We start from the raw sequence: 18,386 nt of genomic DNA, 5'->3' as shown, positions 1-18,386 counted from the left end.
TTAATAAAGGTTTCTTTCTTCTCTAATTACAGCTTTCCAAATCATGTTTGGCTTTTTGATTAGAATTTTGGTGAAAGTCAATTTTACTGAGGCATAATTAATTTATGTACAGTAAGATAAACCCATTTTAAGTATAGAGTTCAATGACTTTTGGCAAACTCAGTAGTTTTGACCAGTTTATGTCTGTCTTAGAATATTCTTTTTATACTCCACAGGGCGATGCAGCTTTGAAAAGTCACAGAAGTGAAAACCAGAGATCCTTTCAAGCCTGTTTGGAGATGGAAGCCTGAAGGTGATGCCCATGTAGATCACCCAAGGGATAGAAGAGGCCCGGAGACAGAACCATGATGGCTGAGTCCAAATCCTGGCTCTCCCTAACAAGCTGTGTGATCTTGGCCTCCCATCTGTAAGCTGGGAGAGACAACACCTCACAGGGTTGTAATGAGGAATTCATAAAGCCCTCAGAGCAGTGCCTGGCACATAAACATCACGGAATGTTCTATATGGACAGAATGAAACAGAGCTATAGAAAGCCTAGTATTTTTATTGGTGTCTGCGTGGCTCAGTTGGTTGAGTGTCTGACTTTGGCTCACAGTTTGTATCTCACAGTTCGTGGGTTTGAGCCCCATGTCAGCCTCTGAGTTGTCAGCACAGAGCCTGGAGACTGCTTCAGATTCTGTGTCTCCCTCTCTCTGCCCCTCCCCTGCTCATGCTCTGTCTCTCTTTCTAAAATAAATAAACATTAAAAAAATTTAGAAAGCCTAGTCTTTTTAAAAGATGTGGATGCTCCCAAGACAAACAAGAAGCCACAGTATATTTGAGTGCCACTATTTCCCAAGCAGCATTCCATGTCCTGAGTACAGCACCAGCACCAACAACATAATCCCTGCCTTCACAGAGCTTACATTCTAGCTGCATCAGACAGCTGCAGAGAAATCCCCGGATTCCAACACCTGTGGAGTCACCTGGGTGGGCAGGCAGGGTAAAGCTGCAGAAGCCACATAAGCCACAGTTTAACCCATTCTATATATGCCAATTAAAAATACATTACTCTGATAATGGTAGCTTAATACGAGTTATTTAAATCCCAACATTTCATGGCCACTGTTAATTGTTGTCAGAAACTCAAACTTTGGCATCTAGAACAGGGGATAGCAAACCATGGCCCCTGGATGAAATCTGGCCTGCAGCCTGTTTTGTATAGCTTGTGAGGTGGGAGTGATTTTTACTTTTTTAAGTGATTGGAAAAAGGAACAAGAATATATGACAGAAGGCAGTTTGTGGCACATCAAGCCTCACATATTTATTGTCTGGCCCTTTCCAGTAAACTTTTGCTGAGCCTGCTCTAGAAAAAGAATAGGTAAAGCTCTGATTTTTAGGAATGTCATTTTGTCGTTTACTTTCACACTGATTCCAGGGGGTATTATATTTGAAACCATAACTGGGACATTAAGTCTCAAAAATTGAGAAGCCTTTGTTTTAGCAGAAGATCGGCCAGTTGGTTTATTTACAGCCTCTGATCCATCCTGACTGGCTGCGGCTCCTCTCTGCCATGGCAGAAGGGAAGGAGCCGGTCCTATTCTGGCCCCAGGAGCCCCTGGATTTCTCAGATTCTGAGTTCAACAGTTCATGTTGAAAGCCCTTCAAACTTCCCCACACGATAGAGATCAATCCCCCATGCAATGAATTTCTCACCTGCAATTATACAATTTTGTCATGCTTAGGTTCACTGTGTGAGAGGCACTACCTATATAAATAATCGTATTTACAATAACCTGAAACTAGCTTAATAAATAGGAAAGTGTTAGAAGTGATACATTTTTTAAAGCTGGACTCAAACACTGACGACATGGATACACAAAGGAGAAAAAGAAACACTTAACAAACCAAGAGTTAAACTGAAAACTTGGGTAAAAAAAAAAAAAAAGCTTATCTCACAAAAGACTAGTTTACACTTTTTACCTCCAAATCCCCATCTTTTATTAATTTCTTAATATGCTGCACTTGCACTTGTCCCCAACGCCTTAATGAATGGCATTTTGAAAAGGTTATCAATAACTCCTTAGCTGTCAATACCAATGACCTCTAGCACTCCTCTTCTACAAGACCTGTTTGGACACTAGAATATCCCATCTCCTTCCCCGCCCCGCCATACGTCACAGTATTATCCTTTTCTGGTACTGGGATTCTTTTGGCAACTTTTTTGCTGGCTTCATCTTTGCTGATGTTCCCTGGAGATATGCCCTTGGAACTTCTTTCTCCTTTATAGTCCCCCCAGGGGCTCACTTTAATTAATTTGACATAAACAATTCAAATCTAAAATGCCCAAACTGAGTTAAATATCCTAAAAAACATCTTTTGGGTTCTCAGTCTGTAAGAATCATACTTAATCTGCTGTAATTTAGACTAATCTGGGGTGCTTTTTTTTTAAATATGAAATTTATTGTCAAATTGGTTTCCATACAACACCCAGTGCTCATCCCAACAGGTGCCCTCCTCAATACCCATCACCCACCCTCCCCTCCCTCCCACCCCCCATCAACCCTCAGTTTGTTCTCAGTTTTTAAGAGATGTTGCTTTGTTGGGGCTCCACACTGAGTTTCTGATTAAGCAGTTCTGTGTGGGACCTGGCATGGGTAAATTTTTAAAAAGCTCCTGTAGTGACTCTAGCGTGTAACTAGGCTGAGAATCAGTAGTCAATGGTATCAACACAATCACCACTGTATCAGTCCTACGGCCTAGGCTAGCAGCTGCTTCACTGTCCTGTGTGATTTCCTCTGCTGCTTCTGTTCCCAAATTCAAATGTTGGTGGGAGGGAAGAGAACATGTTGTCATCAAAGGACTAGAAATAATTCTGACTGGATCAGCCTGATGATGGGCCTATGTGCCCTGCAAGGCTGCACACACTGGGGTGGCCTCTGTCTTCCTCTTGCCACTTGGTGGGGTGAGGGAAGAAGCTGACTTCTCAGTCAAGCTTGTTCTCAAGGGTTTATTCCCTTCCTTAGGGACTGGTTCCCAGTGGAAAGACTGGGCTTTGGGAAAGGGGAGTCTCAAACATTTTGCCAAGAGGGGACTGGCAAGCGGGAATCAGAAGTCACAGGGAAACTGCCCTCTCCAAGAAAAATTGTTACCTCAATACACAGTGGAGGACACAGGATATCACCTGCCTTAAGGAAACCACACCTTAACTGGTGTATAATCTATATAAAAACTAACCCATCCAAGTAAAGACAATACAAACTGAAGGGAAAAGCAGCTTAGAAAAACCCAGTGTTACCAGCAGTGGCTGATAGACCTAACATGAGCGACAGGTTCCTCAGACTTCACACCACCGTCTGGGTGAAATGTCCCTGAGGCCACTCACCCTCTGTCTGCCCACTCCCACCATCACCAAGCAGACTCTAGATTGAGCATGTGTCCATGACCTACTTGGTCAACATATGCCCCCTCGGCATTGTCATTCCTCATACAGTTTAAACACTTGCAGGGCAGCGACCAGCCTTACTGATCTATCTTCAGTGCCTTGCATGGTGCCCAGCACCTAGCAAGTGCTTGGCCAGGGTCTGCCAACCTGTACAAGTTGGTTTGTGCCTTTCTAAATCCTGAAATACACTTACAGTGTGACCTGCTCGGAGACTTGCCACCCCAAGTCCGGAAGCTGATCCCATCTCACTCTATGAGTAGAATTTGAATCCAGGTTTGAATCCAAAGTCAGTCTTCGTGGCAAACTGTATGATTCCATTTATACAACAATCTTTTTTAAAAATTTTTAATGTTTGTGTAAAATTTATTTTTGAGAGAAAGAGAGAGACATAGCAGGAGCAGGGGAGGGGCAGAGAGAGAGAGAGAGAGAGAGAGAGAGAGAGGAGACACAGAATCCGAAACAGGCTCTAGGCTCTTTGCTGTCAGCACAGAGCCTGACGTTGGGCTCGAACTCACAAACCGTGAAATCATGACCCGAGCCAAAGTTGGACGCTTAACCAATTCACCCACCCAAGTGCCCCTATACAACATTCTTGAAATGATGTATTATAAAATGGAGGTTAATGGTTGCCAGGGGTTAAGGAAGGGACAGGAGTGGGAGGGAAGTGGCTGTGGCTAGAAAAGGACACAAAAGGGATCACATGGTGATGTAAATGTCCTGTAGCTTGACTGTATTGGTATTAATACAGGCATACCTCGGAGTTACTGCAGGTTTGGTTCCAAACCACCACAATAAGTGAGTCAATTTTTTGGTTTCCTAGTGCATATGAAAGTTATCTTCAGGGGCATCTGGGTGGCTCAGCTGGTTAAGTATCCAACTCTTGATTTTGACTCAGGTCATGATCTCACGGTTCATGAGATCAAGCCTGCATCGGGCTCTGCCCTGACAACACAGAGCCTGCTTGGGATTCTCTCTCTCTCTGCCCCTCGCCTGCTTGTGCTCTCTCTCTCTCTCAAAATAAATAAAAATAAAGTTCTCTTTATAATATACTGTAGTCTATTAAGTGTGCAATAACATTATATCTAAAAAAAAGGTACATACCTTAATTAAAAAATACATTATGTCTAAAACATGCTAACCACCATCATCTGAGCTTTCAGTGAGTTGTAATCATTGATTATGGATCACTACAACAAATTTAATAAGGAAAAGTTGTGATGTATTGTGAGGATTACCAAAATGTGACCCAGAGACATGAAGTGAGCAAGCGCTGTTAGAAGGATACTAAAGGCAGGACCGCCACAGCCGTAAGAGACACAGTTACGTGCGAGGTGCAGTAAAGCGAAGTGCAGAAGAGGAGCATGCCTGTATCCGGGCTGTGATATTGGACTGCTGACTAAGTTGTATGCAGTTGCTGGTTGCCATGCCTGCTCATAAAAATGGTCAAAATGAAACACTTTCTTCATTGCTTTAAAGCCTGAGGGAGTATATTTTTTCTAATGACTGAGTGGATACAAAACTCTTCATTGACCAAAACCATTTGTCCCTATCTGCAGGGTCCCTCAGGGCTGGGCTGTGTGTATGGGAACATAAGGCGGGCTGCTACATATCTGTGACAGAGTACCACCTGCATCTTACAGATCTAGCATCCTTACTGAGCAGTGAAGCTATGAGCCTCATCAAATAATCCAATTATGAGCTGACTACATACATGCTGTAGTCACCACAAGTGCTGTGTGCGTGGGTGAGGCTGGGTGTACATCTAAGAGGCGTGATGTAGGAGAGGAGCTAGGATTTAATGTTATAAGGTCAAGACAATGTGAACGTGAAGAACATTCCCATATTCTCTCTAATCAAGGCAAAATGCCCACTCTGTTATTCAGTGTCCTCAGATTCAAGCAGGAATTCAATGCCAGCAAAGTCTGTTTTTTTTTTCAGGTGAATTCTTAGGCTTCCTTTTCCTGCATGAGAACTACATAACAATGTCTGGCCATAGCTGCCAAGAAATGTGCTGCTCAATTTAACACTTGATGGTAACAACTAAGTTTGTTCTAAGTTTCTGATGAGAAAGGACCATAATTAAAAACAAACACATAAAACATCAAAAACTCCTTTTCGTCTTTTATTCACTGTTTTACACGTGCTTTAATAATTTAAACCACTTCCAATTAGTTTAAGTAGGAAAAGTATGAATATAAATTTAAAGAATATGTCCTCTACTAAGGACACTAAGTAGTGAATAAATGAATTTGCAATAAACTAGTTTGGGCAAGCTGCTTTGGCTGTCTCTCTTCCACTTAAATCATTTAACTTCTACCCAAAAGAACCACTTCAGTAAAGTTTCAATTACCAGCCAATGGTTTTTCTGAATATGTGCAGTCCCTGGCAGCAGGGGACCCAAGGCAGGCCATGTAATGTCAATTGCAACACCTGACTAGAATCTCTAGAGAACCACCAATTCTGGCATGAATTTGCCTCCTCACGTTTTGGCTGCTGAAATGGTCTAAATGAGGCCAATAAACAGACCCACATGCAATTTATTTGGGTCAGTATTGGTCATGCAAATTTATTTCTCCCTATTTGTTCAGAAATAATACCTTTATACGAGTATGATAAACTAAAACATACCAAAAGATGCATATGAAGAAAACTCTTCAGGAATTCTTTAAGCTAAAGCAAATAGTTTTCAAATTTTTACAGTAATCAAGGGTGCCTGGGTGGCTCAGTCAGTTGAGCGTCTGACTTGCACTCAGGTCATGATCTCGTGATTCATGAGTTTGAGCCCAGTGTCAGGCTCTGTGCTGACAGCTCAGAGCCTAGAGCCTGCTTTGGATTCGATGACTCCCTCTCTTTCTGCCCCTCCCTCACTCGCACCCTGTCTTTCTCCCTCAAGAATAAACATTAAAAACTAAAAAAAAATTTTACAGTAATCATATTTTGTCTGATTAAACTCTGTGCTTAGATTGTAAAGATACTTGTTTAACTCAATATAAGTTAGAAAAGAATTCCTATTAAGTGAAATAATTTTACTTCTAACCCAGGGAAGGAATTAATAATGAGTCTGTGGGAACATACTCTTTTTATTCTAGCTTTTCTTGTACCTTTATAAGGTCTTATATACCATTTGTGGGGGTAAGCAGAACCAATAAGGTACCCAGGACTAGGAAAAAACTGCACCACCAAAACTTAATAGTATCCAGGATTAAATTACATAGGGTTTTCATAAAATTATTACACTCAATTTTGGATTTGTTTATTCTAGAAATCAAATATCACAGATATTACAAAAGCACACTCAACTACAACTTGATGTCAGGAGAAGACAGCTTCTGTCCTGTCTAGACATTTCTCTTCACTCCCTTTAAGGGCAACTCCTCGTCTGCCCAAGGACCACTAGAGGGACAGGTGCCCACCTCCCAAGGACATTCACTGGTTACCTTCACTACTGGGTTCACACAGTTATCCCAATCACCTGTGGGCCTTGCTGAATGTGGAGTCTGATTCAGCAGTCTGGGTTGGGGCCCACAATTCTACATTTCCAAAGGCCCCCAGGTGATGTCACTATTGCTGGTCTCTGGACCACAACTTTGGGTAGCAACTACTACCAATACTACTCCCCTTGTGCCAATACTAGCCCATCTCTCGGCTCACTTGGATCCACTTCTCCACCTGTATTGGGCAAATCAGGTTGGATTTACTCCATTTATGACAACTGCATACACATTACATTCCTACACACTGTCTGGCCTCAACATCGTGCCCTGAATGTCTCCCAGTCTTCACTGAGGACCCTGGCACCAGCCTCACCGACTTCCTCTGACCCTCAATCTCTCATCGTCTGGGCCCCAGGCCTTGTATGGGTCAGGTCAATAATCTCTCATCAGTACCTCTGAAATCCAAAAAGCTCTCAGAGGTTTTTCTCCCTAACTCATTTAGAAACGAAACCAGTTGCTTAAACTCTGGTGGTACAATTTAAGCTGAACTAATGTTACTTTTTTTTTTTTTTAACTGATGTTACTTTTTAGAGTCATATGAATCACATGGTATATGCACTGCATACCTTTCCCCGAATCGGAACTCCCAAATACGTGAGGCTTCCAGAGTTGTGTCAAGGGCGGCAGACTTGTAGCTCTGTGGCCTCACTGTTGCCAATGGGCTTTATTTCCACTGTGCTTCCACACCCCATTCCCAATGCTGCACCTAAGAACCTGTTACTGCCAAAAAACTGCATTTCCTCTGAAGCCCTATAGTGTCAGGCCTCACTTCCAGAGCACAGTCTCCCACCACTCCTGTGCTGCTGCCATCCCTGCAGTTGGATGTGTTGGATCTCCCGTCCCTTGACTGCCCATGTTCTCCCTGTCTGTGGAGCTCCTTCTAGCGTGAGGTCCTTCTCTATCCTCCAAGTTCCATGCCTCCAAGTCTGGCATATGCCTCTCTTGCCAACAACCCTGGGTCTTTCTGCCACCCCTGCCCTGCAGAACTCCGACAGTACTGTAATCCAACTACCCAGCTTTGGTGCCTCACCCCTGGGCTGCAGTGTAGATTGAGAAGAAGGGCAAAAGTTTGAGGGAGTGCCACTGCGAGCCTCAGCTGGGTCCAAGTGTTACCCGAAGGGCTGCTCCGTACATCCAGCTCTCATGTACCACGGACTCCCAGTCCACAGAAATGTCCAAACGGTCTCTATATTGTTTCTACCCTACCGCTTCTCCCCTCAGTCCCAGCAGCTGTTACTTCAGTTCAAACAGAAGCTCCCCTGACGCCCCCGTTCTGCCTCTTCATCTCTAACCCATTCATCCACATCCATGTATCTGTGGAATGAGGAGTGTCCCTTCTTTTATAATCTACTGGACTGGGTCTCCCCCACAACCCACCTCCTTGGGCACCTGCTTCTCTTCTTTTTTGGAGGCGGCAGTGCGGTGGGGTTGTAAGCCGTCGACTCAGAATTGGGCCTGGGTCTGGCTAACATATTTGCCTCCTGCAACCTTTCTTTCTGGATTGGGTTTCCTAACTGGAGACACAGGGTCACAGCAATGCCAATCACCAGGGTGCACAATGCTTGCACAATCACGTCTGGAGCATTAATGGTGACCAACACCATCACTCTCAGCTCTACTGGTTTTTTGTCCTTGACCCATAGATATTTCCAAGCACCATGTTCCCCCCCGCTTTTTTTTCATTAAAAATACTACCAAAAGATATATTCATCCTTTTGTTTTGATTAAAAGTTAAAGACCACGGAAACCAAAGATTAAAGAGTAAATACCCCCTTTCACTTACTTGCCCCCAAAGCACTAAGTGGCCACTGTTTTTTTTTTTTTTTTCAGTTCAGTAATCAGAAAATGGGTTCTTTTTATTTGAGTTTATCAAATACACCCTAACTTTGAATTAAAAAAAAAAAAGGATGAAAAGAAAATTAAAGTTCTAAAAGTATAAACCAGAGAAAATGCTGTGCTTCAGATACATGTGAAAACAATGCAGAATGGCAGGATGTGGGTTTCAAACATCATTCAACACCTGTGTTCTGAATTTCCTCGTATCTCTAAGGGATAGGCAGCCTGTCATTTCAAGGAAAAAACTACAGAAGTATAAACAATATAAAAAGCTTTCTTCATATTTAAGTATATTATAATCAAAACATTAACAGGATGTTACTTTTTTCACTGTCACTCTAGACACAGTGCTGTCCACTAGAACTTTTTGCAATTCTGGAAATGCCTTATTTTGTAATGGCCACATGTGACTGTTGAGCATTTGAAATGTGGCTAATGCAACTAAGGAATTACAGTTTTCATTTTATTTAATGCAAATCAACACACACGGCTTAGTGGCATGTGCAGTTCTAGACGGCCTATTAAAAAAAATCAACCAAGGGATCAGAATTATGTTTTTCATTTTAATATAACTGCTCAGATCTTTTTTTGTTCAGTGTAATCTTTTCCCACTTCAATACCACTGCCATCACAAGACATTTGACTAAACACATAAAAAGATGAGCTAAAACCTAATTCTTCCTTGTCTTTAGTAATCAACATTCCATTTCTACAACAATGCCCAATAGTGAGCTTTTTACTAAGGATACACTGATGTTCAACCTCAGCCTCAGAATTTGACCAAATTATCTGTATTCAGTCTCAGCTTAACCCTCTCAAAGGCTGAATGCCAACCCCTGCAGCTATACACCAATTCAGAAGTCCCAGAACCTCTGGTGATGTAGGTACTATCATCATATCTTACCGTTACTGCAACTTCAGCAATTCAAACAAGGCATACCATTAGGATTAGTTGTCAACATCTGACTAATCTGCTTCAAGTTGAGGTAAACATTTTAGATGTAACTTGGGGTGAGAAATTTCACGTAACATTAGCGTTCTAACCAATCTAATATAAATAATTACTACAAGAGTAAAAACGCTACATTCTAAAAGCTATTCATTTTGTGTACAATGTTTGCAAATACTTCAGTTAAATTTAAGTTGGGAAATTGACAATAAACAGAAGTGGCCACTGTTAACAGTCTGATGTGAAAAGTACTCTGTATGCCACAGTAACCTGGTTTCTAGTCCTATCACTTCACTGAAACTATCTTGCCAAGGTCAAGGTCAAGCTGCCAGGCTCTATAGAGCTCTGTTCTCCCTTTACTTCTGGCCTTGTTGGGATATGCCAACCACATCTTCTACTTGCTTTCTGTCGCACTGTCTGCCGGCCTTCTCCTTGCTGGCCCTGCCCTCAGGGCCCTGTCTCTAGCCCTCTGTTTGTCCCATTTCTCACCCTTAAGACTAAGTTCCAAGTAGACACTGCTGCTGGGGTGTTCCACAGCGCTCTTCAACTCAGCAGGCTGAAGACAATGAGCACCATTTCCTTCCCTAGTAACAGTCATAGCAGGAGCTACACCCCAGACATGATGCAGGTAGCAGCTATCCTCTCCACTTTAAAGATAACAAATGGGGGTCCAGAGAACTAATTTCACAGTCACACAGTCGGTAAGGGGCAGAGCCATGATTTAATCTCTGGGCCTGCCTTATGATAGAGACTGGCCTCACGACCCTGTACCACTCTGCATCTCCCCACCCTAGATAAAGCTGCCCTTCGCTCTACCAAAGCCAGAAATGAGCGTGGCTGCATATTCCATTTCTTCAGTTAACGGAGATACTGAGAAGTGCCTGCACCAGGTTCAGAGCTTCCTCAGGTTTTAAACCTCAATCCAGCAACAGCCTCTGTCCAGCCTCTAGGACTTAACATACTGCAGGGGAAGAAACCACACAAGTATAGAGTCTAATGACTGCCCTGCTGTGAACAGAGGGCATTTCTGGGTGCCACCTTCCATGAGGAGCAGTGGACGGAGGAATGACTAGGGAAATGGTTGGACGGCCTACAATTTAGGCAAGATCTAGGAAGATTGTATTTATTTGAAGGTAAGTCACTTTGAGCAGTCTCCAAAAGCTAGAAATTACATAAACTCATTACAAGGGAGACTTTTTGTTTGAGAGACTGGGGAGGGGTAGGGGGAACAGGGTGTTTCTGAAAACAGAAGGTTCATACTTCATGTAAACATGATGACTATTTGTAGGGACTGGGGGAAAGCTTTAGAGAGGTTATAAAGGTTCAGCCCAACTAAAAGCCTAGGGTTTTATGACATGCCACTATTTTGCAACCTGGAGATCAATGCCTCCCTTTGAAAGTTCATTTAAGAGGCTGGTTTTCCATATGTATGTTACACTTTAATAACAACACTTGCTGAAAAATAAATTAAAGATTTTGTCTCCTTTCTTCTTTCTGAACAGCAGCAATAGGAAAGATAACAAACAGAATGGCCACTCATGTGATGCCTGGAACCACTGTCTCCTTGTGGGCTAAAGAATCAGTAACAATGTGGTGCCCATAAGCCATCATTACATATCTTTTAGTAGGCGGACTCTAAGACCGCTGTGATAATTAAAAACCATTTTTTAATTTAATTAAAAAAATTTTTTTACAAATAAATTTTTACAAATTTTTTACAAATCTACAAATAAATTTTTTATTTTATTTTTGAGAGACAGAAACAGAGCACACGTGGCGGGGGGGGTGGTGGTGGGCAGAGTGAGAATGAGACACAGAATCTGAAGCAGGCTCCAGGCTCTGAGCTGTCAGCACAGAGCCTGATGAGGGACTTGAACTCACAAACTGTGAGATCATGACCTGAGCCGAAGTCGGTTGCTTAACCGACTGAAACACCCAGGTGCCCCCCATTTTTTAATTTTAAAATTTACATTCTAGGTGAATGACCCTGAAAATAAAAATGGGCCTATCACACTGATATTGGAGGACTATTTTAGACACAGCAGTGAGGTATTCAGTTTGACTGACAAATTCTTTCTTTCTGGTAAGAAAGGATCATCTACATTCATTTTATTAATGTCCTCAATATGGGGAAAACATATTATGTAACTTGACCTAATTAAAAAAAGAACTTAAACATTCATTTAATATTACTATAAAAACTTCCCTAAAATAAGTAAGCTCTATTAATAATGAGTTAACAAAAAATATATTTCTCTGGAAAAAGTTAAGTAATATTCAAGATATTTTACTGTTTTGCAAATCCAAATACATGTAATTCTAAGAGGACGCTAGGTAACTAGTTTTTGTATCACTGGGACCAGGAAATTATCTAATAGAAAAGTCCTGGACTCTGGGACACTGGATTGCTTTTGGCCTTTCAGTGCCGCCAAGTTCCCCATTCCCTGCATAAACCAAAGGCAAAAAACTCCTTGGTACACCAGTGAGGAAGATATCAAAACAGGCTTGCAATAACGTGTTTTAGCAGGGCTGCCACAGGAGAGAGAGGAAGATGCAAAAGTTCAGGCTGTAAAGGGATTAATTGGCTTTTACTGGTTTACTGGTTTTTATATTTTGATTTTGGAAGTTACCAAATGGGCTACCACTGTGTATGTGTGGTATGTAATGTCTAAGGTGAATCCCAGTGAGCCCCACCCTCCTGGTGTTTATGCTCTATGGAGTTCTCTCTCCTGGAGTATGGGCCACACCATATTCCTAATGAGCAGAACACTGCAAAAGTTATGGGATGTCACTTCCAAGATTAGGTTGTAAGAGACTCTGATTTCTGCCCTTCTAGCTTGTTCCCTCTCTTGCCTTCTAGCTTCCTTGCTCTGGTGAAGCTAACTGCTTTGAATTGCTCTATGGAAAGGACCCATGAGAGGCTGCTGGCCACAGCCAGCAAGGAACTGAGATCCTCAGTCCAACAGGCCACGAAGAACTGAATCCTACCATCAACCACCTGAGTGAGCTTGGAAGCGGATCCACCTTCATTTGAACTTTAAGAGGACTTCACCCCCAGGCAACACCTTGATTGCTGTCTCATGAGCTGGAGAACCCAGCTAAGTAAGCGGCACACAGATGCCTGACCCACAGAAACTCTGAGACAGTAGAGGTTGGTGTTTAAGTGATGAAGTTTTCAGGTGATTGGTTACTGAGAAATAGGTAACTAACACAGCATACAGAACTCCAAAGCAGGGATCAGCAAACTTTTTTTTGTAAAGAGCTAGATAGTAAATATTTTCAGGTTTGTGGACCTTACGGTCTTTTGCAGCTACTCAACTTTGCTGTTGTAGCATGAAAGTAGCCATAGACAATATGTAAATGAATGAGCATGGCTTGTCCCAATAAAGCTTTATTTATAAAAACAGGTGGTGATTTGGCCCACTGGCTGTAGTTTGCCAACCCCTGCTCTAAAGTACAGGTTCTGTGGAAATGTTATTTTTGAGTTAAAAGGCAGAGATGATCTCCATTTTACCACTGTATAAAAATTATTTTAACGATTAAAAAAAGAAAGCTCAACCTATCACAAGACAACAAACACAAATAGTTGAAAATGGAAACAGTTGTCCAATAAGTCTCTGAGTTTGGTAAGTACCTAAGAAGTACAAATATCTTTTATGATAAATGGGTCCCTCTCTATTTACATCTGATACAGAAAAGTTTCAGTCCAAACTGGAGGTAAATTTGAACCACAAGAACACTTACTAAATTAGCTGTTTATCACAACTATGATCGCAACAGCTCCTTAATTATGCACTGGCTTTCCCTTCATATATCATGCTTTTCTGACAGTAAGAGCGGATGATTACCTTTGCTTTTGGACAGTGGTGATGGCGGCTGCTCTGTAAACACTTCTAGGGGTGGGGAATCATGGTGGTCGAAGTCTTTGTCCATGGCTTCTATGAGACTGGTGATGTCTGAGTCCTCTGAGCTGTGCCTTGTGCTGCTGGCACGTTCTGGGTGGGAAGGGTGCGAGAGGGGGGCGGGTGACAGCCTTTCCAGCTGCGGTTCCTGGTGCTGAGGCACTGGTGGTGGCGGTGGAGGTGGAGAGTGCTGCTCCAGTGGGCTGTGGGCATGGTGCTGACTGCTGTGCTGGCTCTGTTTTGCCCCTTTGGACTTTCTGCCTGCTGTGTGACCCTGGGCCACTGCATTTGAATCTAAGACAAGGGGGCTTGCTTTACTAGCAGATTGTGCAGAAGTCCTGCTAGAAGTGCTTGAGCTGTTTTTGGCTCTGACGTTTTCCACGTCAGCTGAGTTTCTATTGCTGTGACTGCTGTGTGGGTGGACCGGTGGGCCACACTGCTTGTGACTCCCTGCACTGGGCCTGGATGACGAGCCGCCTGCTCCACAGAACCCCCTACTGTGACCGGGGTCACAGCTGAGTGTGTTCAAGCTGAAAAAAGGACCAACTGTAGATCAGTAAATAGCAACCTACAAAATCTAAGATTAAAAAATTTTTATTTCATCAGTACAGCCGCAAGAGAAAAATACAAGCTACTCTAAGGAAAAAACCGCAGCAAGACATAGGGATACTTTCCACAATTTTATAGGGTCTATTCTCTGAAAATTTAGGAACCAAGTCAGTGATCTTATTACGAATATTTTAACCCTCACCAACATAACAAAAACGTGGGATTTGCTGTTGAGTTCTTAGTAGAGAAGACAGCTATATACACAGGAGATTATTAAGTAATTAGAATTAAAATTTTTTCTCCCTTGAGCAAAGATGAAAAGAAAAACTTATTTTTTCTTTGAATTACATCAGTCAAATCTATGTATACTAGAAAATTTATTTCCAGCATGTGAACATACTTTCCTTCAGACGAAATACCAACGATTCTCCTGAGATCAAATGGTCTTCCCACATCAAAGGGGGGGTTTGAGGCCTCAAAGGATAGTCGCCTTCGAAATGGCTCCCAAATTCCTTGAGCTTCTAAATAGGCTGTTCCAATTACCAAGAGAAACAGAGCACTGTAGGGGTACAGAAGGCGGAGGAGCGGGATTCATTTGTTAGTGCAAGAGTAACAAAATTTAATATTAAAGGCAGAGTTTCTTGGTAAAGTACACAAGGATATAAAAAACAGAGATGCTGGTGACAGTTTTCATTGGACTGGACAAAAACAAAGCACTATGGATAAAAGTCTACACACTTGTTTTTACAGAATGCCAACTTACATGGAGACTTCTATAAAGAAAATAATTATTTGTATCAGAACAGACACTTGGAGGACACTTTTCCTTTTACCAAGAAGGTAAACTATCTTGCAGTTTTAACTCTCTACCAACTCTTTTCCCTTAAAGGATGTGTGGGGTAACCATGTAAATTTAGAGGCAAGTGTATCTAACCCTCCACACACATAAACAGACTGAAAAAAAAAAAAAGATAAGGTTGCTGAGGATTTAAAAAGTATTTCTCATGTTTCATGTTGCTTGGGTCTGTTTCAAAAAAAATATTCTATCATGTTGATTAAGTTACATATGCTGAAATGAAGTAACTGTACCTGGTAAATTATAAATGGTTTTTTCCCTTTAAGAAATTAACATGTACTTAATTTGTGTAACAAATTTTAAGGGAAGAAGATATGTCTTTACTGTATATGCCACCCAACCAGGGTTAGTTCTGACTGCTCCCACTAGTGTGCGCAGGTTTGACTGAGGCAGAAAGATCTGTTCTGTTCACTGACAGATTCCCAGCACTCAGAAGAGTGACTGGCACACAGTGAGCATGTGATGAACAGTGTCAAGTGACGCCTGAATACCAACCTCAAAAAAAGACACAAGTACCTCATTATTCCTGAGATGATGATGTACAGAGCCAGCTCCCAGTTGGGTCTGGGGAGGGCTTCTGCACAGGTTGCTAACATATGGTATGGAAGGGATGCGTTCAATACAAATACAAATTCAGAGCCACTGGTTGTTATAAACTTCAGTTCACGAATAACTCTAGAAGCTGTGAAATCAGGAGTAAACCTAAAACAGAATGGTAGCAGTCAGACTAAGTTTTAAAAATATACCATAGCAGTTTACATATAACACCAGTCTCACACACCTTTGAAGCCTAACAGAGAATTTGAGAGTTTGATAGTTCTGTGCCACTTCCTCATTTTAAGATGGAGAAAGCATTATTCCATGAGGTTAATAACAAATACAGCTATATTCTGTGGATAACTGAAGAAATTACATGAAAAAGAATAACGCAGCTTTGAGTAATTATTAATTCAGGAAGTGTTCTCTGAGCTTCTCTCTCTCCCCCTTCTTTTCTCCTTTATCTGAATCTACCCTCTTCTCCCAGGATATAGTTCCAGTAACACCTTTGGAAAAAAAAAAAAAAAAACCACCCAAAAAACCCAAAACCATCCTAGCCCTTGTCCTATCTCCTGCAGTACTTCTTTCTGCCCCAATTATTTCATTTTTTACTTTTTGTTAACTGTATGCTCCCCAACCAGATGATCTATACCTTGAGGAAAGGTGTCTTATTCTTCACTGTACCTTTAGGTACCAAGCATTATACCTTACCTGAGTAATATCACTATGTACTGAGTCAACGTCCATTGAACACCATGAAATTATCACTCAATTAAGGGGACAGAGGTCACATTTTATTACATAAACTCTATAATCTAACAAGTTGTCAATTAATATTAAAATAGGCTGCAGCTATTACTAATACAGGCAAAAAAAATTATCTTCTGACCAAAATATTACACACTCCTAAATTGCACACACAGAAAAGTGCACGTATGTGATACAAGGGACTGGTCTGTTGCTGAGACTGAATTTATAGTCAATTTCCTACCGACATGTTACACTTTAACACAACCCTGAACATAATTTTGAAACCAGTTTCTAAGATTATCTGATCCACTTCTGATACAGAGGAAGTTTCACAATTTTGAAAACAATGAAGAAATAACCAACGATTAAGTGGAAAAAAGAAATCAAATAAACTACATTTGTGGATAAAATACCTTTTGTTGTATGAAAACGTATCTTTGCACGGAGTTTAAGCAATTGTATTATTTGAGGTTGATGAGAAGCTAGTGATTCGTTACACCTCAGAAGAAAATACTTACAATATGATTATGTCTTTAGAGGCGTTGGCGCTTAGTGCAAACTCTTGACAATTAACAACTTTAAAGCCATATCCCTCACATGAGTACCCACTGACTTCAATGGTTTCTATGTGAATCTGAAGTTGTCCTGTATTCTCTACTTTAAATGTTCTTTTCAATGTGAAATTTGGTTCTCTTAGTTTTAAATCTAAAGGAAAAAAAAAAATCAAGAGTGAATATAAATCTTGCATGCTCTCCAGATTCAATGAATATATGCCAGACATTATGAACTACCTCCTCATGCCAAAGAGATCAGCTGGTACCCAGCTTTCATCAGAAGTACTCCACTTTACTGTGTCATTTTAGACACCAAAGTTTAATTATGCTTTACTTTCCATACTCAGAGTAAACCACCTAAGACATGCAATGAATACAGAGCCTTTAAATCTTTTAGGATCCAAATTAAACAACACTGAAAGCAAGTCAGAGTATTTCATTAAAAATCTTAAGTATTCATCACTAATATATACAGGTGCATGTATAGAAATACTGTTCTTTTTTGGGGAATTATTTATTGTTGGAAGCAAATACTGAAAGTTGTGCCCTTGGAACTGTTAGGAATACTTACTATCTGTACAGTCTTTCAATAATGCTTCTGTGATTTTAAAGCGTAAGGAACTCCCTGGACCCGGAAGTTTGCCTGCTACTCTCAAGTTCTCAGTTGTTCCTTGTCCTTGGACCATCACAGCATCCACCACAGTCAGGTTATTTCTGTGCAAGAAGAATTACAGAATTTTCTCCCACTAAATTTGAGACTGAAACATTTATCCTCTAAGAATTTAAAAATCTACACAGAGAGAAGGGTTTTTCAGTTTTAAGAGTCACACATGGTACAGTAAGAATATTTTTTCAGGTTTTCAAGTTATAAACATAATCACAGAGGTACATTTCATCTGGTGTGGTGTGATGCGTGCATGTTTTAGACAAAGTGAATACCCTATTTAATAAATTAGACACGTAAACCCAAATTAAAAATCAAGTAAGGACTTCTGTATAAGTACTAAAAACTGACCCACACTTAAATCATAATGCATACCTGATTATGATTAGTGAAGAAACAGTTCTGTTGTGAATTGGAGTAAACTTTATTTTGACAGATTTCTTTTCTCCAGGTTTTAAAATTAGGTTTAAAATTAAATGTCGAGACAGGCCTTCTGTAAATCCTGTTGAACTCTGCAGTGGATGAGCCTTGAATCATTGGGTAAATAAACAGAAGTCATTACTATATTCTCTGGAAAGACTTTTCCTTTACGCCATCCACAGCCCAGTATGAGTTTCTTGAATAGATTAAATATGTGAACAATTTTATTCCTCATGATTTAGATACTGGTCAGTTTGCAAGCAGAAATGGGCAACCAGTGATGACCCTTACTACTGTGCATTAAGTCCCCAAGAGGGCTTTGAACCCCAAGTGACCAAAGTCCTCATATTTGTTAGGCATTTGTTTTTGTATACAGATCTTTTTATTTTTAACTTAAAAATTTTTTGAAATGTAATACACATACATAAAAGGACACAAACTTAAGAAGTGT

At 41.0% G+C, this 18,386-nt stretch overlaps 1 protein-coding gene across 1 annotated transcript in view; it reads right to left on the bottom strand.

Annotated features, from left to right (window-relative positions):
• Positions 1-18,386, bottom strand: part of TMEM131 (transmembrane protein 131) — a 243,043-nt gene that overhangs the window by 21,018 nt on the left and 203,639 nt on the right. The window contains exons 26-31 of the mRNA XM_049651396.1: positions 17,891-18,042; positions 17,423-17,565; positions 16,816-17,002; positions 15,527-15,712; positions 14,555-14,713; positions 13,552-14,135 (exon numbers count right to left, since the gene is read on the bottom strand). Of these exons, the coding sequence (XP_049507353.1) occupies positions 13,552-14,135; positions 14,555-14,713; positions 15,527-15,712; positions 16,816-17,002; positions 17,423-17,565; positions 17,891-18,042 (1,411 nt within the window). The remainder of the gene's footprint in view (positions 1-13,551; positions 14,136-14,554; positions 14,714-15,526; positions 15,713-16,815; positions 17,003-17,422; positions 17,566-17,890; positions 18,043-18,386) is intronic.

The sequence above is a fragment of the Panthera uncia genome (genome assembly GCF_023721935.1).
Source record: "Panthera uncia isolate 11264 chromosome A3 unlocalized genomic scaffold, Puncia_PCG_1.0 HiC_scaffold_11, whole genome shotgun sequence".
Classification (NCBI taxonomy): domain Eukaryota; kingdom Metazoa; phylum Chordata; class Mammalia; order Carnivora; family Felidae; genus Panthera; species Panthera uncia.
The sequence above is the reverse complement of the archived record's forward strand: the minus strand, read 5'-3'. Positions and strand labels throughout refer to the sequence as shown.